At 48.2% G+C, this 27,981-nt stretch overlaps 1 protein-coding gene across 2 annotated transcripts in view; it reads right to left on the bottom strand.

Moving 5' to 3' along the window:
* Positions 1-20,262, bottom strand: part of ARHGEF18 (Rho/Rac guanine nucleotide exchange factor 18) — a 93,469-nt gene extending 73,207 nt beyond the window's left edge. For both annotated transcript variants that reach the window (XM_082621352.1, XM_082621353.1), the window contains exons 1-2: positions 19,993-20,262; positions 4,650-4,771 (exon numbers count right to left, since the gene is read on the bottom strand). In XM_082621352.1, coding sequence (XP_082477478.1) covers positions 4,650-4,771; positions 19,993-20,098 — 228 coding nt within the window. In that variant the 5' untranslated portion in view covers positions 20,099-20,262. The remainder of the gene's footprint in view (positions 1-4,649; positions 4,772-19,992) is intronic.
* Positions 20,263-27,981: the final 7,719 nt, after the last annotated feature.

Genomic DNA, 27,981 nt, shown 5'->3' with positions numbered 1-27,981 from the left:
ACCAACCCTGAGATGTGACCCCAGACATCTATGTGAGCTCAGGCAGCCCTTGATGGACTGTCCCAATTGGTGGCCTGAAGGGCCCACTGAGGAGACATGGCCCCCTTCATGAGCTCTATAAGAGGCCCCAGGATAGGACTGCCAGATAAAATGCAGGACGCCCAGTGAAATTCCAATTTCATATAAACAACGAATTTTTTTTCTAGTGTAAGTAGAATCCAAACATTACAATATTCAAGTCTAACTGCGCATCCTTTAATTTTATCTGCTCAATATTGCAACCCTATTTATCCCTGGACCATTTGGCCGGTCATGGCCAGTCTTTACTAGGGGAGGGGTAACAGGAAGGTCCCTGCTAACACTTGGTGTGGGGAATTTTCAGAGAAGCAGCCAATTCAAAGTGGAAAACACCTGCCAGCCAAGAGCCACGCTCTTGGTCACTGCGGATCTTGCCTGGCAGGACGCAGGTGGCAGTGTCCACACCTGTGGTGGAATGAGGGTGGAAGAGCTATGCAGGGTCTGGATTTTTCTCTCACCTCCCCCACTTGGAGCTTTCTACAGTTTTGACACCTTCCTTCTTTTTTAAAATCGTAGTAAAGTATACATAACATGGACTTCACCATTTTAACCATTTTTAAGTATACAACTCAGTGGCATTAAGTACATTTACACTATTGTGTAATCGTCACCACTGTCCATCTCCAGAACTTTTTTTCATCTTCCTCCAAAGAAGGTTTGTACCCATTAAACAGTAACTCCCCATTCTCACCTCCTTGAGCCCCTGGTCACCTCGACTCTACTGTGTCTTATTGAATTTGCCTATTCTAGGGACTTCGTATAAGTGGAGTCGTACAATATTTGTCCTCTTGTGTCTAGTTTATTTCACTTAGCATAATGTTTTCAAGTTCATCTGTATTTTAGCATGGGTCAGAACTTCCTTCCTTTTAAAGGCTAACATTCCATTGTATGGATGGACCATATTGTATGGATATAAACAAAACTACATTTTGTTTATCCATTCAGTCTTTGATGGACATTTGGGTTGCTTCCACCTTTTGGTTCTTGTGGATTATGCTGCTATGAACATGGATGTACAATGTCTGTCTGAGTCCCTGCTTTCACCTCTTTTGGGTAGATCTGCAGAAGTGGGGATGCTAGATCGTACGGCAATTCTCTGATTGGCTTTTTGAGCCCCAGCCATACTGTTTTCCATGGTCTTGAATCTTTCCTTTGCACCCACTGATCTTTTTTGGGGGGGGGGTGCACTGCGTGGCATGTGGGATCTTAGTTCCCTGACCAGGGATCGAACCCATGCCCCCTGCAATGGAAGTGCAGAGTCTTAACCACTGCACTGCCAGGGAAGTGCCTGCACCCACTGATCTTGCTTCCCCCCACCTCCCTGGCTGCTTCTTCTCTTCCTGCTGCTTCCTCCCTGTATCTTTCATATACCAGGGTCCCTCTTCTTCAGTCTCCGTCCAAAAAACCCACATCTCTGGCCCTGGCTGGTCCAGGTTCCCCTGGTTCTCCTATGACTTCAGCAGCAGCCTTCCCAAGATCACTCCAATCCCATCCCTGGTGCCTCGGTAACCTCTGCCAACTCCTGTCTCCTCTGCCACAGCCCCAAAAGTTTCCTTGCCTCTCTGGTTTTCATCCTCCTGTAAATATAAATACATCAGGACAGTCGCTTGGCCTGGGCCGGGCCCTCCCCACTCCCTCTACATCTGGCCTCCCTCACAGGAGGCAGAAGTGGGAACCCCGCCAGAGCTTTGGGTGGAAGGGGATGGTGGGCCGTTGTGGCAGGTACAGAGATGGAGGGGGAGGGAGGGGGCTTTGTCCTTTGCTGGGGAACTTGTATCTTTCCTCCAACATTTCCTGGGTCAGAAATGGGAGCCGGCCCACTGAGGGCCTTCCCAGGCATCTCCCTAAACATTTGTATGCTGACCCTGATGCCCCAGAGATGATACAGTAAATCCAGGTTCCTGCTCCCAGAACCCTGGGGAAACTTGAGGGATGGGTCTGCCCTCAATGGCAGACCCAGAGACGAGATGTCCCAGGAATTCCACTCTACCAAAGGGCTTGCTGTGTGCAGATTGAGATAGTACATGGATCAACGTTTTTAAAAAATGTAAATAGTTATTTATCTCCTTGTATATTAAGAAAAAATAGCACACCAAAGCAATTTCAAGCATATCATTTCTCTGGTTCCATTTCATCGTGTAAAAAGGGAATTGATTTCAAACAAAAGAGCAAATAAATAACAGGTACAGACAGTTTTTGGATGGCTGGAATGATAGAAAGGCCTTAGTCAAGGTTTGCATCCCTCGCGTGTCTTTTATTAGCTCAGTGTGACCTTAGGCAAGTTTCTAACCCTCTCCGGGCCTCAGTCTTCTCATCTCTAAAATGGGCGCGATGCTGCCTTTTTGTAGGATTGCTGGGCAGGTAAAATGAGATGATGCTTACACATTGCAAGCCCTCGATCAATGAAAGCAGATATTGGTTGTTGCAACTATAGTTGTTGTTTCTATACTTCAGGAGTCAGGGCCCTTCCTCTGGGCAAATTGATGACCCTGCCAGATGGAGCTAATTAGAGTAGACTGACAACTAAATCCAGCGATTATAATCAAGGATGAGCGAACGTTCTAGAAAATGGGCTGGGGAAGAACTGAAGGGGGGCCAGCTGACCCCGTTTGAAGGGACAGGAATTCTGGTTTGGAGTTCTACTTAGAAAATCCCTTTTTTGTTATTATTATTTTAAACTTAAATTTATTTTTTTTAAGTTTGAAAAATAAGATTTATTCTAAGCCAGATCATATAAAGAATTCTTTTTTAAAAAAGGAAAAACCCTGGGGTAATCATTGGTGTGCAAAATCTACTAAGGACAACTCAACTAGGACAGGTTAGACCATCTTTAGACAGTTTCCGTAACAAAATAAAACACCCAAGCCCTACTTCCAACCACATAAAATAGTGTCTATGCGACATGTAAATGATTTCTTGAGCTGGCTATATAGGTCAAGTTGCATATATTTTAAAATAATTTACATCTTATCAGTATATATATCTTTTTCAATGAAAAGAAAGAAAGAAAAAGAAAGAAAGAGAAAGAAAGAAAGAAAGAAAGGAAGAAGAAGGGAAGAAAGAAAGGAAGAAATCAGGGAGGGCTTCCTGGAGGAAGTGACAGTGAGGGAAGCCCTGAGGAATGAGTAGGAGTTAGCTAGGTAGAGGCTCTGGGTGAGGGCGTTCCAGACATTAATAGAACAGGATGTTCAGAAGCCTGTTGGCTTGAGAGCTCACGGTGCTTCCCCCACAAACTGGCAAGATTTCCTTATGACTGAAGGGGTTTGTGTGGGGGAGGGAATGGGGTTGGATCAGCAGGCCTGGTAGGCCAAGGAAGGATTTAATCTCTAAGTTCCAAACAATGGTGTTATGGAGGCCAGGGGGCTGTGATTTGCCTTCAGAAAGATTACGCAGGATGCAGAGCCCAGATAGGCTTGGACAGGGGCAGGGCTGTTGGAGCAGTGAAGACACCTGTGCAAATCACCTGGGTGAGCAATTACAGTGGCCTCCACCAGGGCAGTGGAGAAGGAAGGAGAGACATGGACAGAATTGAGGGTTGTACAGGTGTAGTGTTCACAGGGCTTGCGGAGGGAAGGGCAAGGATGTTGCCTTCTGCTGCTTCCAGCTCTGGTGACCAACTAGATAAGGACATGGATGTGGGTGGCGGGGCTTATTTGGTGGTGGTGGGGTAGAGCCTCCCCGTATATACCCAGGGCTCCCTGCTTCTCCAGGTACACGCTTCCTCCATGGCCATCCTATCTGCCCAACTGCCTGCAGTCCAAGAGGTCCAGAGCCCTGGAAGGATCCAGAACTGAACTTGAGTCCTGGTCCCATCTTCATTTACCCTGGATTCTCCCTGACACCTAGGCCAATTCTTTCCCTGCCTGGACCCCAGTATGCTCTTCTATAAATTGACAGGGGCAGATACACAGAATTTCCTACATATGGTTTGACTGTAATGGACCCTCCTTCCTTAGTGTGGTGGGTGTTATAAAATGCCACCCAGACCCCCCCTTCAGTGAGGATGTGCTGCCCCAGATGCTGGGGGAGGGCTGCCAGCAGATGGCTGTCAGCTGTCAGTCTCCTTCTGGGAAATCACATCCCTTCCTGGGCAGTCCACAGGCCACGACTGATTGATGTGGGGACGTAATGGCTTGGCCATCTCAGCCTGATTTAGGACCACTCTGCAGGGCTGTTCTAGCTCAGAGGTCCCCATGGGAGCTTTTTCTTCCTTTTTCATTGATTGCTCTACCCACCCATGCACCCATCTAGCCACCCTTCCCTCCTCCCTCCCTCCCTTCCCTCCATTCTTTCATCCATCCATCCATCCACCCATCCATCCATCTCTTTTGTCAATCCTTCCTTCCTTCCATCCATCCATCAACCCTCCCCTCTACTCATCCCACCCTCTCTCTTCTTGTTCCAGAAAGGATTCATTTCCTCATCTGTAGAATGGGATAATAACTACTCTGCCATATTTTGATGAGAGTTCCCTGAAATAATGCACACAAAGTTCCTGCAGGTGCTAAAAAAGTGTACTTGCTGCCACAGGCGTCATCATCTCCTGCCCGTCTCAGCAGTCAGACACATGCCTGCTCATCCTCCATGGCGGAGAAGTCTGGGTCCTCAGGCCTCCAGGGTCCACCACTGCTCTTTGTGGCTGAGTCTGCAGCTCCAGAGTCAAAGGGCTGGACATATGGCTTGGGCTCAGAGCCTGTGGGGAAAGGAGGGACAAGGTGTCACGGCTGAGTGGGAGGCCTGAAGAGTCAGGGCCTGAGTGCTGCATCGGCCTCAGTTCTCTCATCTGTAAAATGGGATGGCAGGGGAGGATGGTCCCAATGATCTTTTTTTTTTTGGCCACACCCTGTGGCTTGTGGGCTCTTAGTTCCCTGACCAGGGATCGAATCCAGGTCCTCGGCAGTGAAAGAGTGAGTCCTAACCACTGGACTGCCAGACAATTCCCTCTTTAAGCCAACATACATGACACCACTCATGCTGAGCCTGGGACAGATATTTCTATTCAATCCCAGGGCTCTTTCTTCCTGAGCCATGGTCCCCTCGGAATGCTTCCCACTGCATCATTTTTGGAAGCCATCTCCAGCTGATCCGAGCTGGCTCATGAGATGAAATCGATCAGTCATGCCTGCTCTAGCAAAAAGCCCTCATTTGCTAGAATGGGTCCCTAAGACCAAATGCAAGTACCCAGTGCCCACATTTAGAGGGTCTCTAATGTTAGAACTTCAGGCTGTCTCTGCCCCTATATTGTACTTTGAGTTCCAGGAACCCCTGGGTGGCATGGTATAGAGGAGAAAACAAGGGGTTTGGGGTCAACCAGACTGTGTCCTTGCCTGGACCTGTCCCTAATGGCTGCACACCTTTGGGGAAGTCACCTCTCTGAGCCTCAGTCTCCTCACCTGGAAGGTGGGTGTGATGGTGCCCACCTTTCAGGACCCGATCCTGGGGTGCTTGGTCACCTTCCTTGCCCTCCAGGTCAGGAGGGTGCCCTGGCTTGATCTTGGGTGTTGGATGGAGCCTTTTGCCGTGGGAGAAACTGGCACTCCCGACTCTCTCCCCCTGCCCCTTACACTGCAGCTAGAGCCCGTCACCCCTGCATATCCGAATCCCCACGGAAGTTACCCACCGCCTGCAGGAAGAAGGTCAAATGTCTTGGTCCAGCCACTGGTGTTCACCAGGATCTTCCTTCTGTGCCTTGTCCCTGCCGCTGCAGGACCCACTGCCTAAGAGCCCCCCATTCCTGTTGTAGGGCCGCCTGCCTAAAGACCTCATCCTATTCGCTCCAGAAATCTTTGTCCACCCCCCCATCTACGGTGCCTCTCTCCTGTGCATCGCATTGCACTGCATTGTGTTGTACTGCACTGCACTGCATTGCCTTGGCATCTGTACTCCCTTCACTCCTCCACACCCCCTGCAAAAACATCCTGGGTCCTGCTGCAACCAGGGAGCTGAGGGGAGAGTGCCTGGAGGTGAGGCTGGAGGATCATGGGTGAAGGTGGAGGTGAGGAGTCCAATGGAGGTGATACCCAGAGAGACTGACCCGTACGTTTGCGGTAAGAGCGGTAGCAGCCTCAGGAAGGGCCGAGGTGGGGGTGGGGAGCAGGATGGCGATGCCTTTGGACAGTGGCAGTTAGGTCCTCATCTATTCCTTAGCTTGGGTCCCCTGTGGCTGGGTGACCCCATGTCTCAGCTTGCTAGGGACAGTCCTGGTTTATGCTACTGAGTCAAGTAATGTTTAACAGTAGCCCACTTTCACCCTCCAAAGGGTACAGGTGGGGTGATCTATTTTGGGGCCACTCGGCCTATAACCATTGCAGCTGGCAGAGGGGAAGGGGTGATGCTGTCCTCTTCTATCCCAACATGGGGTGAGCTGTCTGTACCCACTTATGTTCCCTCCTCCCAGCTGTGTAAGTACAAACACTGCCCCAGGTTTTGGGGGTGCTGACAGTTGTATAATTTGGGGAGCCTTCTTTAAGAAAACGAATACAAAATTGTGAATGCAAAATTGCTGGGGCTTTTTGGAAGGTAGCAAGAACAGCAGAAAATAGCTAAGGCAGAAATAAACACATTTCATAAACAGATGAATGAAAAGGTATCACATGGACATAAAAAACTCAAGGAGTCTGGAAAACATTTTGGCAATTCTTCAAAAAATTAAGCATAGAGTTGCCATACGACCCAGCCATTCCACTCCTAGGTCTATACCCAAGAGAATGGAAAACATAGATCCACCCAAAAACTTGTACATGACAGTTCATGGCAGTATTATTCTCAATTGCCAAAAGGTGGAAACAACCCAAATGTCCATAAACAGATGAATGGATACATAAAATGTGGTCCATCCATACAATGGAATATTATTCAGTCATAATAAGGAATGGAGTTCTGGGAGTTCCCTGGCTGTCCAGTGATTAGGACTTGCACTTTCACTGCCAAAGGCCTGGGGTTCAATCCCTGGTTGGGGAACTAAGATCCCACAAGCCGCACAGCACAGCAAAAAAAAAAAAAAAAAAAAAAGAAGGAATGGAGTTCTGACACCTGCTATACCATGAATGAACCTTAAAGACATGATGTGACATCACAGAAGTCAGTCACAAAAGACCACATGCTATGTGATGCCATTTATATGAAATGTTCAGAATAGGTGAATCCATAGAGGCAGAAAGTAGATTAGTGATTGTCTAAGGCTGGGGAGAAATGGGAAACTTTGGGGTATGACTAAAGGATACAGATTTCTTTTGGGGGTGATGAAAATGTTCTAAAATTGATTGTGGTGATGGCTGCACAACACACGGCTTGTGGGATCTTAGTTCCCTGACCAGGGATTGAACCCGGACCTGACAGTGAAAGGGAAAGCACCAAGTCCTAACCACTGAACCGCCAGGGAATTCCCATCACTGCAAATATTCTAGAAACCATCACTAATTTCCCAGCTACTCTCCCAACCTGGTTGAGGGCCTCTGTTCTGCTGCCCTCATTCAACCTTGCATCTCCCGTGAGGCAGCTTCTATGACTCAGGGAAATGTAGGAACACAGCAAGCAGGCTGTGAAGGGCGAGAAAAGCCAGATGTGGGGTTGGGTCCTGGAGGCTGATGGGAGCTTGGAAGGGGAGGGGGAGCCGCCTGGAGGGGCCATCCCATCCCTCAGCCAAGGCCCCAGGGGGCCTCAGGAGAGGATGCAGGGTCTACCTGCTTTCCTGGGCAAGGGCCTCACAGAGGCCTGAGGCCTCCTGCAGCCTGTAGATGCCAAAGGCCAAACCTTATGCCTTGCATCTGTGACCCTAAAAGTCTGGGACTTTGGTCCCAAAGCCCTGACTTTGGTGTCATGGACTGAGCCCTGATCCTGGTGTCATGGACTGAGCCCTGATCCTGGTGTCATGGACTGAGCCCTGATCCTGGTGTCATAGACTGAGTTCCCATCCTAGAGCCACAATCTGAACCCCAACCCTCATCATGTGCTGAACCCTGACCCCAGGTACAGACTGAGCCTTCATTCTGGTGACAGATTATCTCCTCCAAGCTCCAGACTTTGTCTCCAATGGCCTCTGCCTTTGTCTCCAGTGGTGACTGCCTGATATTCCCACCTGCACTCCAATCTCAAGCTGTCAAGGCCAAACTCCTTGTTTTCCTTCCTCCTTCTCTGTCCCCATATCAGTGTGACTGCACTGTCTTCCCAGTGACCCTGCCAGAGACCTGGAGATGAGCCTTGCCTCCTTACGACCCCTCAGGACACCAAGCCCTGTCAATTTCACCTCCACGACATTTCTCTGCTCCATCCTCTTTTCTTTTTGCCTCTGCTACTATCTTAATGTCAGCCTCCATTATAGCTCCTGCTACACAACCACAGCTCTTGTTTCGATTTTCCTGCACAAACAATTGCCAACCACAATTGGCTTCTTCTGTCCCAGTAGCTGGTATGTCTTCTTGGCATGACATTTCAGAGAGTCACCCCCCTTCCTCTGGTCCTCACCCCTAGACTCCCCTTAGAACGACATTCGAACCCTCTTCAGTCTACTCTCTCAAGTCCCCACACACACCTAGGCCCCTAACTCACTATTCTCCTGTGTGCCTCTGTGCTGTTCCCACCACCCTTTCCCACTCTTCCTGCCTTGGCAACCAAGGACTTTCTCTGATCCTCTGCAGACCGTCTTAGCCAGAGGACTTTGGATTCGTTGGCACCCCTTTTCTACTCCCTGTTGTACTTTAACTGGCTTACTTGTTCGCTTCTAGACCAGGAGTTTCACAGGCCAAACCTGACTCAACACCTGATTTTGTAAATAAAGTTTTAGTAGCACACGGCCACACCCATTTGTGTACGTATTGTCTGACTGCTTTCATGCTACAACTGCAGAGTTCAGTAGTTGTATCAGAGATCATATGACCTGCAAATCTGAAGACACTTACTCTCTGGCCTTTTACAGAAAAAGTTTGCTGTCCCCCGCTCCAGATTGTGAGGCAAGTTCTGTATCCAACCCACTTTTACACCCCCAAGTGGTAAAATCTTATGTGTGTTGATCAGTTCCAATATGTCTTGCCTTGTGCTAAGCCTGTCATGTTCTTTGCATTTTTCTATCCTCACAACAACCCTCTGAGTCCCCACATTATGGAAAGGGAAACCGAGGCTCAAAGAGATGTACTGACTCATCCAAGGTCATACTTGACTGGCAAGAGGCAGAGTTGGGACGTGAACCCAGGTATTTCTTGCTCCAAAACAAGGGCTCACAACCACAAAGCTATCCTGTGGTGAGCAGATGAATGGATAGATGGGTGAATATGTGGTTGGATGGAAGCGTGGATGGTTGTATGGATGAATGAATGAATTGTTGAATACATGGATGAGTGGTTGGATAGTTGGCTAGCTGGCTGCCTGGCTGAAGGGAAAGTTGTCTAGCTGGCTGGTTGGATGGATGGATGAGTAGATATTTAGATGCATGAATAGTTGGGTGGTTAGATGGATGGATGGGTGGATGGATGGATGCATGGATATGTGGATGCATGGACGGATAGTTGACTGTCTGTCTGGTTGAACGGATGAATGCGTAGGTGGTTGGATGGATGGATGAGTAGATGGTTAGATGGACAAATGGATGTATGTATGTGTGGATGCAGGGATGGATGAATGGGTGGATAGTTGGGATAAGTGGTGTGTCAGTGTCCAGTGGCAGTGATGCATTACTTTCAGGAGATGGTATTCTGAGGTGATGAGGAGGGGGGAAACATAGATAGAAAGAGGCAGAATTGTGGCAGAGAAGCCAGGCAAGAAGGAAACCAAGTTGAGACACAGAATGCACACATTATATATACACTTATTATGTACTAGGGAATGAGTGAAAAAGTATGGCCGAAATGGGTAACTGAGCAACTGAGGGGAAGGGCCAGTGGGGCTCTGCCCCAGAGAACTTCCTGCAAGTCCCAACCCCCCTTCCATAGTCTTATCTGCTTCTCCAAATCCACTCCATTATTTTCCGAGGAGGTCCCATCTGGTGCCCAGACAGCCAGTTACAGAGCTTAAGAAGGGCACAGAGGGGGACTTCCCTAGTGGTCCGGTGGGTAAGAAACCACGCTCTCAATGCAGGGGCCCAGGGTTCAATCCCTGATCAGGGAACTAGATCCCACATGCTGAAACTAAGAGTTGGCATGCTGCAACTATGAGCCCTCATGGCACGACTGAAAGATCCCGCGTGCTGCAACGAAGACCCAGCGCAGCCCAAGTGAATAAATAAATAAAATAAATATTTAAAAAAAAGAAGGGCACAGAAAGGCACAAGGATGGAAGGACTTGGTTAGAGAGTCCCTCTATTCGCCCCACCCCTATGCTTCTCGCCAAAGAGCCGCCTCTCAGCCTGTATTCAAGTTCTAGGCAGCCTCTTCCAACGGCAGCTCCTGCAGCACCAGCCATAAAAGGGTTTAAGAGTTACCACTGGTTCCCACAGCTCACTCCCCAACCTGTCGACCTATAAGTCACAGCTTCAACCTTCCCGGGCAGGGAGACAGGGTGGGCTGGGCTGCCAAGAGTGGGTAGAGCTTCATAAGGATCTGGGTCCCAGGTGGGATCCGTGGCTGACACCCTAATTCTCTAACATTACCATCCACTGGTGGATTTAAAAACCCTCCCCAAGCCCTCCAGCTGCCCACGCTGGTAGCTTTGTTCACTGGTCAGAACACACCACAGACGTAGCCTTGAGACAGACCTGGTTCCAAATCCAGGCTCCTTCAGCATGTACGTGCTGTGTGACCCTGAGATCATCACTTCCCCTTTCTGAGCTGAACCTCACAAGGGGTCAATACCTGGCAGCAATTTCCACCATTATGACTGCTCTTCTGTTGCATCTCAGTCCGCACGCCACCGTCTCCCTCCCCAGCCCCAGCCTCCAGGTCCCCCGATATTCTCGATATTCCAGTCTCCTCCAGCACAGTGCCTGGCACGCGACAGGTCCTCAACCAGAGTGTATGTAATGAACAAGCTAATGAATCTTCTTTTTGACTTCTCTCCTGCATGGAATCTCATTCATGGACAAGTACTCAGCTTATGCAGGGGGTACAGGGGGCTCCTATCACACTATCCCCCATGCCCCATGGCCTTGGACACCATCTGGCTATCTTCCAGGACTAAACTCCTGCCGAGATTTAAGAAATGCCTTTTTGCAAAAGCAATTCACCCAGACCCTGGGGGATATGATACAAGGGTCTCTCCAGCCCCCACGTAGTAAACTGAAGTCCTGGGACCCAGGGGACTACCAGCCAATGTGTGTGTGTGTGTGTGTGTGTGTGTGTGTGTGTGTGTGTGTGTTCTAGGGAGGTCTCTACCAGAATTTCTGGAAGTCTCAAACCTCCTTCCTTTTGCTGCCTCTCTGAACCTCTGTCCTGCAGCCATCCGGGAACAAATCACATCAGGAGCCCCCAGGAAGCCACCAGGCTACCCCAGTTCTAGGGTGGATTCTCCTTCTACAGGAGACAAGTTCCTGGATGAGCCTGGGGAGACGTTTCCTCTGAGACAAGAGGGACCCCACAAGTCTGTGATGTTCTGTTGGGGTCCCAGGGAACCAGAGATCAAGAAATTTGGGGCTGGCTCAGGCAGACTCTGTGCCCCTGGGCTGAGGAAAGGCTTGGGGTGGGATGGTGGGCAGGCTGTCCAGGGAGCCCTGCCTGGGTGGTCGGTACCCACTGCTCACTGCCTGCTCCCTTACCTCTCTTGAAGGCCCACCGCTTCAGCCAGAGCTTGGAGAGGACCGGCCAGGAGTGGTTGAGTGCTGAGCTAGCCATGGGGGCCGTGTGTGCGAGCATGTGAGTGAACAGCAGGATGAAGAAGGCAATCGGCTGGGAATATCTGCCAGGACGGGGCTGCCAGCAAGAGGGGCGGAGACTGTCTGCAGGGGCTGCCAGATGCATCAGCTGATGGGAGCTTGGGGCTGGGGCAGGGGGGGCCCCGGGGACTCCAGCCTTGGGAGAGGCCAAGTCCTTAGCACTACCCCCCACCTCCCCTGCCCTATAGGCTTTTCACCCTGGCTGGACAAGACATTCCCAGGAGGAGCTGAAGGGTGCAGTGAGGGGTCCTCAGAAAACAGGTATAGACTGCGTCCTGAGGTGGACCTGGGTATGCATGAATGTCTGAGTGTTTGTGTGTGTGTGTGTTTCATTGTCTCTGTGCTTTTGACAGTGAATTTGTGTGTTAGCACAGAGTGTGTGTTTTCAAGTCTTGAGTTGTCTTTGTCTATGGGGGGGTGTATATAAGCATTTTAGGTTTTTTTTTCCCAGTTTCATTGCGACGTAATTGACATACAGCACCGTATAAGTTGAAGGTGTACAGCATAATGACTTGACCTACATATATGGTGAGATGATTACTACAGTAAGTTTAGTTAACTTCCGTCATCTCATACAGATACCAAAAAAAAAAAAGAGAGAGAAAATAATGTTGTGTTGTTCTGAGGAGAACTCTTAGGATTTACTGTCTTAGCAACTTTCAAACACACCATGCAGCAGTGTTAACTATAGTCACCATGCTGTACATTACGTCCCCAGGACTTATTTATCTTATAACTAGAAGTTGGTACATTTTGACCCTCTTTATCCAATTCCCCCACCCCCACCCCCTGCCTCTGATAACCACAAATCTGATCTCTTTTTCTATGAGTTTGGTGGTGTTTTTTAATTTTAATTAATTAATTTGTTTATTTATTTATCTTTGGCTGTGTTGGGTCTTTGTTGCTGTGCGCGGGCTTTCTCTAGTTGTGGCGAGCGGGGTTACTCTTCGCTGCGGTGCGTGGGCTTCTCATTGCAGTGGCTTCTCTTGTTGCGGAGCACGGGCTGTAGGTGCATGGGCTTCAGTAGTTGTGGTGCACGGGCTCAGTAGTTGTGGCTCGTGGGCTCTAGAGTGCAGGCTCAGTAGTTGTGGCCCACGGGCTTGGTTGCTCCGTGGCATGTGGGATCTTCCCAGATCAGGGCTTGAACCCGTGTCCCTGCATTGGCAGGTGGATTCTTAACCATTGTGCCACCAGGGAAGTGCCTGGTGGTGGTGGTTTTTTTTTTTAGATTCCACATCTAAATGAGATCACACAGTATTTGTCTTTCTCTGTCTGACTTATTTCACTTAGCATAATGCCCTCTAAGTCTATCCATGTTGTTACAAATGGCAAGATTCCCTTCCTTTTTTTATGGCTGAATAATATTATCCACGCAATTTAAAAAATCTCTGTGATCCTCTGTGTATGTGTGTGTGTGTGTGTGTGTGTGTGTGTGTGTATCTGAATGCCCATCAGTATCTGTGGGGTTGGATCTACATGACTCATCTAGGACTTGGGGAGATCTGCATCTGGTATTTGTTGGGGGGGGTTGTGTCTGCCCGGGTTTCTTTGTGTCTACTTTTGTGTCTTTATCTCTGTGTGCATCTGTGTGGGTGCCAGCCAGCGCCTGTCTGTACAAGTGCTGCCCCCCGGTGGTGGAAGCCTCCTTACTTGCATTTTCACTAATGTCTGAAAAATTCCTGGCTGTCCCTTCTCTGTTCAGTGACCTCTCAGCCTCCACCATCCCTTCTCAAAGGGTTAGCCACTAGTCTGTCTTTACCTACACATACTACTCGACTCCATCATCCACTGAAGTCTTATTTCCATCCCCGCCAGTCTTCTAGCTCTCTCTGGGGCTAAATCTATTGGGTGCTTTTCAGTTTCACATTTACTGGACAAGTATGACCACTTTCTTCTTGAAATCCATTCCTCTCGTGCCTTTTCTTCTTCTGTCTGCTCCTTCTCAGTCTCCCTTCCTGACTCGGCTCCTCTTCCTTTCTCTGCCTGACCCTTAAACTCTGTGTTCCCAGGGCTCTGTCCTTAGCCACTCTGTGTTCCCAGGGCTCTGTCCTTAGATCACTTCTGCTATCCTATTATGAATAGGTGGCCTCCATATCTTTCACTCACAAAAAGATATAAAAACACACACTCTATACACCAACACCACCCAATACACTTCCCAGTGCATGTAGACAATGGCAAACATAGACACTCAAATAGTCAGACATATGTTCACACACACACAATTATACGCAAACAGCCAGTTATATACATAGAAATCCAGATAACAGTTCAGGGAGATTTAAAAAATCACCTACTCTGCTGTGTTCCAGGTTTTAATTCCTCATCTCCCACCACATACTTTTCCCTGGACAGACTACAATGCCTCTTGGATCTTCCAGACCTTTGGGTGGAGAGCAGATATGAGAACTTCAGGGAAATTAAAAGCAGTGAGAAGCCAGGAGGGACCTCCATCAAACTGATGGCAACAAAGACAGGGACCCAGGAGCCCAGAAACAGAAACACAGTGAGTCAAGCACAGTTAGCAATGGAGGCTTGATAAAAATCTTGTGTTAAAAATACAACAGGGATACCTATTTCTAACGGTGGCAGGCTACCTTATTGCAGATTTACCTTTCCACCAGGGAAAATCCAGCTAAAAAATCTGGATAAAATCAGAAGAAAAAAAAACCACCCTCAATTTGAAGGCGTTGACAGCCAAGGTTTGAGGTGTCAGAATCGTAGAGAGGCGAGGTAGACATAATGCAATGCTGGGTGTTTTTTTTCCTCGCAAGCAAATTGTTGATATAAAGGCAGTTCTTAAGTGTGAAGCAGACCAGAAAGGGGCTGAGAAACTGAGTGTAGCTTCTGGCAATCTTCTGGGGCTGGAGGAATAGACATTGGAAGTCAGGGCTCACAAAGAGGAGAGAGCTGGGGTCACCAAAGACTGTTCTCTAGGAGCAAGGGGAGACCAGAAATGGACCAACCTTCACCCAGACCAAAATCCAGCTTCAAGTCAGCTTAATCTCTGATTAGACTAAAGTCACCTGCCTTTACTTTCACTATCTTCCAGAAGCAAAAGTAAAACCTCTCTGGAGGAAAATAACACCATGAAGAACCACCAATGATATCTACAGTTTTTCATAAACAATATCAGGCATTCAATCAAAATTGAAGCACAACAGAAGATAGAATCTTGTTACCTAAAACCAGAAGAAAAACTGACAATAGCGACAGAGCCACAGAAGATACAGATACTGCGGTGAAAAGTACAGCAGAATGTGACACAGGGATGGGTTGGTCTGGTGTAAAACATCACGGGGAAGGGATATTTCCAGGTATCCTCTCCATGGGCGGTATCAAGGGTACCCACTTAGTGGAAAGTTCTGATATACAGCCATCCCTTGGTACCTGCGTGGGATTGGTTCCAGGACCTGCGGTGAATACGAAAATCCTCAGATGTTCAAGTCCCATAGCTGGCCCTCCGCATCTATGGATTCAACCAACTGCAGATCATAAACACAGCACATGATCCACAGTTAACTGAATCCACAGATGCAGAACCTGTAGATACGGAGGGTTGACTATGTAGTGAGTAGAAGTGGGAGGTGACTTCTACTGTGGTTAACCCCCCAATTTCTCTTCTTTCACCAGGGCCATAGTTGACCATGGTGTTGCTTGAGTACTAGGTTAGGAACCAGTGGTTCCCACCTTGAGCTGTCGAGCTGATTGTGATGCTGTGGGGAGAGGAGGAAGGCTGGGTGGATTTGCATGGGTGGGAGTCATTGGAGGCAGAGGGCCAAGTGACCTTGAATGTCTCAGGTTAAAGTGTTCTGATTTTATTGTGTGTCTGTGCCAGAAGGAGGCTCTGATGGCATTTACCACTTGGATTGCCTCCTCTAACCTGATGCTAGTTACTGTGAGTTGTAAATAGCCCCTTGGCCTGCCAAAGGGTGGTCTTCTGGTCCTGGATGGTAATAGTAGAAAGAGCTGGTGGAGAGTTTGAATGGAGGTGCAGGGTATGGAATGTGTTCCATCTTTTTTCTTAAAGATTCTTTTTTTGATGTGGACAATTTTCTAATTAAAAAAAATTTTATTATTATTATTATTTAAAATTTTATTTTATTTATTTTTGGCTGCATTGGGTCTTCGTTGCTGCATGCGGGCTTTCTCTCGTTGCGGTGAGCAAGGGCTGCTCTTTGTTGTGGTGTGCGGGCTTCTCATTGCGGTGGCTTCTCTTGTTGAGGAGAACGGGCTCTAGGTGTGTGGGCTTCAGTAGTTGTGGCACATGGGCTTAGCTGCTCTGCGGCATGTGAGATCTTCCTGGACCAAGGATCAAACCCGTGTCCTCTGCATTGGCAGGCAGATTCTTAACCATTGCGCCACCAGGGAAGTCCCTGGACCATTTTTTTTTAAAGTCTTTATTGAATTTGCTACAATATTTCTTCTGTTCTATGTTTTTGGCTTTTTGGCCACGAGGTATGTGGGATCTCAGATCCTGACCAGGGAATAGAACCCATACCCCACCCTGCATTGGAGGACGAAGTCTTAACCACTAGACCACCAGGGAAGTCCCAGAATGTGTTCCATCTTGATAGAAGTATGTGCCATCTTGGCAAGGATAGCCTCCATATTGGTGAGGGCATCTATCATCTTGGTGAGAGTCTCCGCCATTTTAGTGAGGTCTTTTACCATCTTGTTGATGGTGACTGCCATCTTGGTAAGGGTACCCTTGGTAAGGGTACTTTCTTGACACAACGGTGTCCTGACCCCTAGAAAGGGCAGATTCCAGGGAAGCCTCCATGACAGTGTCCCATGAATCCATTAGTGAACCCAGCAGAGATTGGCTGAGGCAAGAAGAACTACCCAGCTGACCCAACAAATCATGAGCTAAACAGCTGGATGAAGGCAGTCAAAAGATACAAACTTCAGCTGTAAGATAAATCAGTACTATTAGGGATGTAATGTACAACATGATAAATATGATGAACACTGTTGTATGTTATACATGAAAGCTGTCAAGAGAGTAAATCCTAAGCATTCTCATCACAAAAAAATTATTTTTCTATTTCTTTAACCTTGTATTTGTATGAGATGATGGATGTTCACTAAACGTATTGTGAAAATAATTTCATAATGTATGTAACTCAAATCATTATGCTGTACATCTTAAATATAGACAGGGCTGTATGTTAATTATGTCTCAATAAAACTGGAAGAAAAAAAATCAGGAACTTGGGAGTTCCCTCATGGCTTAGTGGTTAGGATTCCAGGCTTTCACTGCGGTGGCCCAGGGTTCAATCCCTGGTCGGGGAACTGAGATCCCACAAGCTGCATGGCATGGCAAAAAACCCCAAAATGAAAAAAAACCATGAGCTAAATAAGCTGCTATTGTTTGAAGCTACTATGTTTTGGGGGTGCAATGCAGTGTGCTCTGGTTATTCCCTGTTGCATAACCAATCACCCCCAAACCTAGTGGATTAAAACAACAATCATTTATTATTTCTCAAGGTTTCCATGGAACAGGAATTTGGAAGTAAGTGGCCTGACTGGGTGGTTTTGGTGTGGGGTCACCCATGAGATCCTAACCAGACATGGGCTGGGGCTAGGCCATCAAGAAGGCATCTTTGCTCACACAGTTGGGAAAACTCAAAGAGCTGGCGTTCCATGGGCATCTCTTTTCATCTCTATGTGGTCTTTTCTCATAGTCTCTCCTGCATGTCATCCTCAGGGAAGCCAGATTTCTCACTTGGAGGCTCAGGGCTCCCAAGGAGAGAGAGAGAGAGAGAGAGAGAGAGAGAGAGAGAGAGAGCTATAGCCCGGTATAAGTGGCCTTGTCTTTTATGATCTCACATTGCTTCTGCTAGACTTTATTAGTTGAGGGACCCATGAAGGTCTGCCCAAGTCCAGGCACAAGGGACTCCACCTTGATTCCACCTCTTGATGTGGAGAGGTGAGATTCTGGGAGAGTATGTGGGCCTGGAGTCCATGTGGGCAGGTGTAGGGACAGGTTAAGATGATGGGCTTTGGGAGGGGGTGCCAACTAGGGGGCCAGCTGTGTGGGTCATGCCAGCCTAAAGGCCAGGGATGAAGTAATAGCAACCCAAGCCAACATTTAACAAGAGCTTACGTTGTGCCAGGCCCCAGTCCAAAGGTTTTACAGCAATAGCTCATTTAGTCTTCTCAGCCACTCTACGGTGGGATGACAGTAGTGACACTTCCATCACTCCCATTGTACAAATGAGGAAACTGAGACACAAGGAAGGTAAGTAACAAACGTCTTAAACACAGCTTCTCCTCAAAACACCTCCATCCCCTCATTCAAGTGGAAATCAGCACCTTGTCCTGGATTCCCTCTCAGCCTGAACCCCATCTAGAGCCACCAAATGGTCCCCAAGTCCTGTCCCCGGTCCTCCTCCTGCGTCTGTATCCTTCTTGCCCTGACATGGTCCAGCCACTTTCATCTCCTGAGAGGGTCTCCCTACCCCCAGGATATCCCCTTCCACCCAGTTGCTTCTCCATGGGGGTGTGGTCCCAAGGGAGCTTCTAAAATGAACCTCACTGCTGTGTTCCGATGCTTCTGTGGATGCTAAAACCCCACCCCTCTTGAGGAAGAACCCACCTCAAGCAGAGTCCAAGGAGGTGGTTGCCATATTTTTTACAAGTCTACCCTACATACTTGATAGAGATTGAGACTCACCATTAGTCCCTCTTTCTAGGTGTGGCACAGAAAGTTTCTGAGGTTGCACGCTTGTGGCATGGGCAGGGATTGCCCAGGGGAGCCAGGTTTGGGGACAGGGACAGAATAAGAGAGAACAGGCAAGGCTGACGATGTTTCAGAGCACCTACGGCATGCCAGGCACTGTGCCATGATTTCACATGCAAGGTCTACGACGACCCTTTTACAAAGGAGCAAACGGAAGCCCAGAGTGGTGAAGTCACTTGCAGACAGCCACACAGAGGCAGGGGAGCAGGGATTTGAACCCACAACTGGCTGACACAGTCATCGTCTCATCCACAGCAGTATTGACCACTGGCAGATGTCCAGCCCTGTGTCAGGAGCTGGGAGGCCAGGGCGCATGTGGGGAATGTCCCAGACTAGATACACTGATGGGTTTGTGGTTGACATTCCACTGGTGCTTCAAGGTCCAGTGAAAAGCTTGCCTCTGCCAGGAAGCCTTCCCACAAGGACTCACTTGCGGTGGTGGCCAGGGAGCTCAAAGGTGGCTGGTAGTAGGGACAGCATTCCCTTTGTTGTCACTGGTTGTCAAACCCTTTCCTTAGAACTGCGGGTGACCCAGCCAGTGGAATTCTCCATGGAGAGTCTACTCTCTGAGTGCGGCCTTCAGGGCCTTCCCCGATGTTCCCCCTAGCCTAACCCCACCAGCTCCACCGTCCCTGGCCCCAGAGTGCCTGAAACCTGCCTGATGGCCTTGTTGGCAACCAGGGCAGGGAGGAAGCTGCAGGCCTGGGTGTGCCCTGCAGAAACCACAGCCTTCCCCACCCCACCTCGCCCCACCCCAGGCAGCCGGGTGAGTGAGGCTCCCCTCGGTGGGCCACCGGGAGGGCTGCAACCTGGAGGGCTGCCCGGGTGGAGGGTCCTCCTTCTTGGATGACCTTGGAAGATCAGGGTGAGGCTGTCCTCGGGACTGGCTCTCAGATCTCAGTCTTAAGCGGGAATTTGTTTTGAATGTCGGACTCCCCAGTGCCACTCTTCGGATTCTGTTTCAGGGAGGTCTGTGATCTCTCTCTTCACCCCAAATCTCTAGTTTAAGAAGCAAAGCATCCCTGGCGACTCTGCCACAGGGAGCCTAATCCACCCCCCCCCCACACACACACCATTCATCCCCTGTCCCTTGTTCCCTGTGCGGACTTTGGCTACAAGGGGCTCCATCTTTCTGTCTGGCTTTGTTGCCCATCATGGACCCCAGCCCCCTGAGGTATAAGTTCTTGCGACCACAGACTTTTGCAGAAGAACAAGCAGCCTCCCCCACCCACTCGGGAAGTGGGCTGACCAGAAGGTGGACAGAAATTGTGGATGGTCTGTCTGCTGCCCCTCAGGCCTCCCCCGCAGACCCCACTGCCGCTCTGTCCCTGTTGGTCCATCTGTCCCCCACTCCCCAGTGATGGTCACTCACCAGATGAAGCCTTGTCCTCGCTGCTGTGGGTATCCAGCTTGGCTACAAGCTCCTGCATCCCCCAGGACCCATGGCTTGGGCTTTGAGCCTGCCTGGGGGGAAGCATCTGTGGGCCAGAGCCCAGGGTAAACCGCAGGGTGACCCAACTCTGCCCTAACTTCCTCTTCCACAATTGCCGCCTGCCTGGCTGGCGCCTCCACTCCCAGACAGGGGCTGATGCAGGGGTCTGAGTACAGCACAGGACTGGGTTTTAGAAGAGGGAGCCCTCCTCTTTCGCTCAGACCTGTGCATGCAGGTGTCTTGAGGAGCTGGGGTTAGGGGACGGGGGGAACCTCAGCACCCTCCCCCGACCCAGGCAACTTCCTGCGGAACCAACTGCCGAAGAGGTACGGGGTGCTGGGGCCTCACCCGAGCACGTGGGTACACACACACAGATGCACGGGGACACACCAGTCATGCGTATCCACGGAGGCACAGGCACTCATGCACACCCATGAACATGCACTGGCATGTGGGCACACACAAGGTTACATGGGGCACATGGGTCCCCATGGTGTGTTGGTAAAGGGTTAACAACCACCTCTCTTGACCACAAGAAAAAAAAAAAAAGGGCCATGATGTGAGCATTTGCAGATTCCTGTGGTGTAAATACTCCCATCGTGGCTGATTTCAACTGCCAACCTGATGTTGTTTGGTGTGGGGTTACGAAAAGATGCTCAGACTTGCCTCCTGCACGCCACTAGAGTGGGTACCCGGGCAAGTGGATTCTCTTGGAGAGACACGGGCCACAAGCTCGCACGTGTGTAGATAACTGTGGGTCTCGAAGACATGGAGGTGTGCAGACAGAGCGGTCTGCCTGCAGACACACCTGGGTGCGTGAAAGGCACACCTAGGCTCTTTTGCACTCAGAGACATGTGGGTGCATAGGCGCACACAACATAGTCATGGAGAGTCCGGGAACCACTCACGTGGGGACACACACCTGGATGCTGAGGCTAGAAGGAGCCTGTGACGGGACATGAAGACAGGCAGGGCCAGCTGTCCTGGCTCACAGGAGCCCGTTCTTAAATGTTTAGGAATTTTGCTAGCTAGTTTTTAAAGGCAGGCATCATAAAAATTTAATGATATGAATTTATGGTTAAATAAATTCTGTTCAGGACAAAAGTAATAACCACTTAAATCCATCACCTCGTACTTAATGCCACTGAACTGCACGCTTCAAAATGGTTAAAGTGGTACATTTTGTGTCACGACATTTTACCACAATAAAATAAAAACTCATCACTTCCTAATTATTTTGCTACATTTTTCTCTTACTCATGCTCTCTCTCTTTTTTTAACATCTTTATTGGAGTATAATCGCTTTACAATGTTGTGTTAGTTTCTACTGTAAAACAAAGTGATCAGCTATATGTACATATATATCCCCATATCCCCTCCCTGTTGCGTCTCCCTCCCACCCACCCTCCTTATCCCACCCCTCTAGGTGGTCACAAAGCACCGAGCTGATCTCCCTGTGCTATGCGACTACTTCCCACTAGCCGTCCATTTTGCATTTGGTAGTGTATATATGTCCATGCCACTCTCTCACTTCGTCCCAGCTTACCCTTCCCCCTCCCTGTGTCCTCAAGTCCATTCTCTACATCTGCATCTTTATTCCTGTCCTGCCCCTAGGTTCTTCAGAACCTTTTTTTTTTTTTAAGATTCCATATATATGTGTTAGCATACAGTACTTGTTTTTCTCTTTCTGACTTACTTCACTCTGTATGACAGACTCTAGGTCCATCCACCTCACTACAAATAACTCAGTTTTGTTTCTTTTTATGGCTGAGTAATATTCCATTGTATATATGTACCACATCTTTTTTTTTTAACATCTTATTGGAGTATAATTGCTTTACAATGGTGTGTTAGTTTCTGCTTTATAACAAAGTGAATCAGTTATACATATACATATGTTCCCATATCTCTTCCCTCTTGCATCTCCCTCCCTCCCACTCTCCCTATCCCACCCCTCTAGGTGGTCACAAACCACCTAGCTGACCTCCCTGTTCTATGTGGCTACTTTCCACTAGCTATCTACCTTATGTTTGGTAGTGTATATATGTCCATGCCACTCTCTCACTTTGTCACAGCTTACCCTTCCCCCTCCCCATATCCTCAAGTCCATGCTCTAGTAGGTCTGTGTCTTATTCCCGTCTTACCCCTAGGTTCTTCGTGACCTTTTTTTTTTTCTTAGATTCCATATATATGTGTTAGCATACGGTATTTGTTTTTCTCTTTCTGACTTACTTCACTCTGTATGACAGACTCTAGGTCCATCCACCTCACTACAACCATTGTATATATGTACCGCATCTTCTTTATCCATTCATCTGTCGATGGACACTTAGGTTGCTTCCATGTCCTGGCTATTGGAAATAGTGCTGCAATTAACATTGTGGTACATGACTCTTTTTGAATTATGGTTTTCTCAGGGTATATTCCCAGCAGTGGGGTTGCTGGGTCATATGGTCATATGGTAGTTCTATTTTTAGTTTTTTAAGGAACCTCCATACTGTTCTCCACAGTGGCTGTATCAATTTATATTCCCACCAACAGTGCAAGAGGGTTCCCTTTTCTCCATGCCCTCTCCAGCATTTATTGTTTGTAGATTTTTTGATGATGGCCATTCTGACTGGTGTGAGGTGATACCTCATTGTAGTTTTTTGTTTTTTGTTTTTTTTTTTTTTTGCGGTACGCAGGCCTCTCACTGTTGTGGCCTCTCCCGTTGCAGAGCACAGGCTCCGGATGTGCAGGCTCAGCAGCCATGCTCACGGGCCTAGCCGCTCCGCAGCATGTGGGATCTTCCCAGACCGGGGCACGAACCCATGTCCCCTGCATCGGGCAGGCGGACTCTCAACCACTGCACCACCAGGGAAGCCCACCACATTGTAGTTTTGATTTGTATTTCTTTAATGATTAGTGATGTTGAGCATCCTTTCATGTGTTGTTGGCCATCTGTATATCTTCTTTGGAGAAAGGTCTATTTAGGTCATCTGCCCATTTTTGGATTGGATTGTTTGTTTTTTTGATACTGAGCTGCATGAGCTGCTTGTAAATTTTGGAGATTAATCCTCTGTCAGTTTTTTCATTTGCAAATATTTTCTCCCATTCTGAGGGTTGTCTTTTCGTCTTGTTTATGATTTCCTCTGCTGTGCAAAAGCTTTTAAATTTCATTAGGTCCCATTTGTTTATTTTTGTTTTTATTTCCATTTCTCTAGGAGGTGGGTCAAAAAGGATCTTGCTGTGATTGATGTCATAGAGTGTTCTGCCTATGTTTTCCTCTGAGAGTTTTATAGTGTCTGGCCTTACATTTAGGTCTTTAATCCATTTTGAGTTTACTTCTGTGTACGGTGTTAGGGAGTGTTCTAATGTCATTCTTTTACACGTAGCTCTCCAGTTTTCCCAGCACCACTTATTGAAGAGGATGTCTTTTCTCCAGCGTATATTCTTGTCTCCTTTATCAAAAATAAGGTGACCATTTGTGTGTGGGTTTATCTCTGGTCTTTCTATCCTGTTCCAATGATCTCTAGTTCTGTTTTTGTGCCAGTACCATACTGTCTTGATTACTGTAGCTTTGTAGTATAGTCTGAAGTCCAGGAGCCTGATTCCTCCAGCTCTGTTTTTCTTTCTCAGGATTGCTTTGGCCATTCGGGGTCTTTTGTGTTTCCAAACAAATTGTGAAATTTTTTGTTCTAGTTCTGTGAAAAATGCCATTGGTAGTTTGATAGGGATTGCATTGAATCTATAGATTGCTTTGGGTAGTAGAGTCATTTTCACAATGTTGATTCTTCCAATCCAATAACATGGTATATCTCTCCATCTGTTTGCATCATCTTTAATTTATTTCATCCGTGTCATAGTTTTCTGCATACAGGTCTTTTGTCTCCTTAGGTAGGTTTATTACTAGGTATTTTATTCTTTTTGTTGCAATGGTAAATGGGAGTGTTTCCTTAATTTCTCTTCGATTTTTCATCATTAGTGTATAGGAATGCAAGAGATTTCTGTGCATTAATTTTGTATCCTGCTACTTTACCAAATTCGCTGATTAGCTCTAGTAGTTTTCTGGTAGCATCTTTAGGATTCTCTATGTATAGTATCATGTCACCTGCAAACGGTGACAGCTTTACTTCTTCTTTTCTGATTTGGATTCCTTTTATTTCTTTTTCCTCTCTGACTGTTGTGGCTAAAACTTCCAAAACTATGTTGAATAATAATGGTGAGAATGGACAGCCTTGTCTTTTTCCTGATCTTAGAAGAAATGGTTTCAGTTTTTGACCACTGAGAACGATGTTGGCTGTGGGTTTGTCATATATGGCCTTTATTATGTTATCTTACTCATGCTCTTGAGGTTATTTATATCTACTGAAACTGCTTGATGGAAATAGTATATAAAGGCATTATATACTATTCTATATCTATATATCTATATAGATCTATCTGTCATCTATCTATCAAGTTATATATTTACATACTGGACTGTATCTTTGCAATTCTGTATTTGGTGACATCACATTGGTACTTTGAAGTTGATCATGGTGAGGGTATTTACACCATGCAAATGGGCAAATCAGCGTCCTCCACTTGAGAGCCAGCTGTTCGCCATTTACTAGCACACCACTGCACCTGCACGTGTGACACCTCATACATGAATGCAGGAGCCCCCCCCTCCCCCCCACAGGACACCAGAGACACACACAGGCACAGCAGGCTCCTGGACTCCTGGAAACATGAACCTGCAGAGATGCATCCAGAGGGGGGCAGGCAAGGAGATACTAACACAGACCACTGTGCTCATGCACACATTGTCACACATGAGCACGTGCCATCAGGTGGACACCCAGGATGGACATGAGGACATACATACAGAGTGCACACCCCTGGACGTACATGGGGCCACATAATGACTCACACACACATACATGCACACAAGGGCAGATGCTGGGCACCTGTGAGAACACACGTGGAGACACGGACACACTAGTTGTCTTGTGACACAACCCCCCCTCCCCCCCCACACACAAAAGCCACAAGTACACAGACCCAGGGGCCTTCAACACAAACCCTCGCTGACCAAGAACCCTGTGCTCGTCCTCTGGGACCCACACACGACAGTCCACAGAAACGTGCAAATGCAACATACACCGGGAACCAAGGAGACACGAAGGAATACAGATTCACGTGCATGATACATCCTGCAACCAGTTGATTATTTGTTTAATGCAGCACGCATTGATTGAGCGCCTACTGTATGCTGGGCACTTTTGTAGGCGTGGGATTATGGTGAAAAAGACAGAAGCAACCTCCTGTTCTGGGGAAGCTCACGGTTCATTGGGGAAAGCAAACTGTGAACCAGAAAACAGACCCACAAGGTAACTTCAGATGGTGTTAACTGCTGTGACAGGAAGTAAACATCGTGATGTGACAGAGATTAGGTGGGGGTGGTGGCTGCTTTAGCTGGGGACAGGGGGAAGGGCGTCAGGGAAGGCCATGGGAGCTGACACCTGAGTGCCCAGGAGCCAGGCGTATAAATGAATGTCTGGGGAAAGGGCATTCCGGGTGGCAGGAACTGCAGGGACAAAGGCTAGGAGGCGGGTCTGAGCCTGATGTGTTTGAGGAATAGGAAGAGGCCAGCGTGGCTGGGAGATGCTGGTGGGGACAGAGGCGGTGAGCCTGGCAGGGCTCAGACCTTCAGGACCTTGGGAGCCCAGACTGCAAGTGTAATTGATGGGCACCACTGGAGGGGTTTAAGCAGGGACTGAATGGGCAGAGGATGTGGGAGCCCCAGAGACCCCCCCAGACACCATCACAGGGCGGCGCTGGGGGAAGGTGGGGTCAGGATCTTACGCCCAGGAAGGGCTGCTCTCTGCCTCTGTCCATCTTTCTCTGTCTCACTTCACCTTTATCACTGTCTTCCCTCCTCTTTCGTTCTCTTGCTGTCTCTCTCTCCTGTACCTTGGTTTTCTCTCCACCTCTCTTCTTACTCTTCTCTTCCTGGGCTCCCCCTCCTCCAGAGTTTAAACTCTCTCCGGCTTCTCCCCTGACTCCACTGCCCTCTCCCTGCCGCCCTGCCCTGCTTCCCCCTCTTATGGCCCAAGTGCTTGAGAAGGTTGTAGACTCTCAGTCTCCATCGCCATGGCCCCATCACCTCCCTGCTGAGGTCCCCACTGGCCTCCTGGATGTTGACCCCTCAGCCCTGTGCCCCTGGCTCCCCTCTCCCCACCCACTACCCCGTCTCACCTCCACGAGGCTCCCCTTGCCCCACCCCCACCTGTGCTACCCTTTCCTGCTTTCCTTGGTGGTGAAATATACATAACATAAGATTTACCATGCCAACCATTTTTAAGTGCACAGCTCAGTGGCATCAAGTTCCTTCCCATTGTTGGGCAACCATCCCCACCAGACACCTCCAGAACTTTCTCATCTTCCCGAACTGAAACTCTGTCTCCATGAAACACTGACTCTCCATCCCCTCCCCCAGACCCTGGAACCCACCATTCTACTTTCTTTCTTATTTTTTTTAAAGATTTTTTTTGATGTGGACCATTTTTTTAAAGAGCCTTCATTGAATTTGTTACAATATTGCTTCTGTTTTATGTTTTGGTTTTTTGGCCATGAGGCGTGTGGGATCTTAGCTCCCCAACCAGGGATCGAACCCATACCCCCTACATTGGAAGGGGAAGTCCCCCACCATCCTACTTTCTGTCTCTATGGATTTGACTCCTCTAGGGACCTCACATAAGTGGAATTTGTCCTTTTGTGTCTGGTCTATTTCACTGAGCTTCATGTCCTCAAGTATCATCACGTTGGGACTTCCCTGGTGTTGCAGTGGTTGAGAATCTGCCTGCCAATACAGGGGACACAGGTTTGATCTCTGGTCCGGGAAGATCCCACATGCCACGGAGCAACTAAGCCCGGGTATCACAAATACTGAGCCCGCGTGCCACAACTACCAAAGCCCTCATGCCTACAGCCCATGCTCTGCAACAAGAGAAGACACCACAATGAGAAGCCCATGCACTGCAACGAAGAGTAGTCCCCGCTCGCCACAACTAGAGAAAGCCTGCGCACAGCAATGAAGACCCAACTCAGTCAAAAGAAAAAGTTTCATCCTGTCGTAGCATGTGTCAGGATTTCCTTCCTTTTAAAGGCTGAATAATATTCCATGTGTGTATGGAGCACATTTTGTTTATTCATTCATCTGTCAACGGACACTTGAGTTGTTTCCACGTTTTGGCTACTGTGATAATGCTGGTGTGAACACAGGTGTACAAATACCTGTTTGAGTCCTTAATTTCAATCCTTTTGATATCTGCTGCTGGAGAGTTTTAAGCCCAGGCATGTGAACAGATCCTGCTTTTAGCTTTAAGAGATGGCTTTTTCTTCAGGATGTAGGTGTATCACTTTGATAGCCAATAGAAGGCAGTGCTTTCCCGGGGCTTCTCTGGCTGAGCTAAGACCACAGAGGGATTAAAAAGGAAAAACCAGACCAGGGATAGAACACCCGAAGCCAAGGAGCCAGACCATGGCTGAGTTAGTGAGGGACATGGGTGTGGAACACACGTGGACCTTAGGTTTACCTTTCTTTCTCCCACTGTTCATAGAATTGTGATTGAGTGAAATACTTCTGTGCTGCAGAAAAAATTCCAGAAGGGCTAAAGATAAAATGTAAAACCAAAACAAAACCCAGGGACTTCCTTGGTGGTCCAGTGGTTAAGACTCCACGCTCCCAATGCAGGGGGCCCAGGTTCGATCCTTGGTCTGGGAACTAGATCCTACATGCACACCGAAACTAAAGATCCCACAGGCAGCAAAGAAGATCCTTTGAGCCACAACTAGGACCTGGCGCAGCCAAATAAATAAATATTAAAAAAAAAACCCAAAAAACAAAAATGAGAAACCCAACACGTGGTAGAATGAATTTCAAAGCTACTTTTACAACTTAGG

Source organism: Mesoplodon mirus (genome assembly GCF_964341445.2).
Source record: "Mesoplodon mirus genome assembly, chromosome: 5".
NCBI classification, from domain to species: Eukaryota; Metazoa; Chordata; class Mammalia; order Artiodactyla; family Ziphiidae; genus Mesoplodon; species Mesoplodon mirus.
This window is presented reverse-complemented; position numbering and strand designations above follow the sequence as displayed.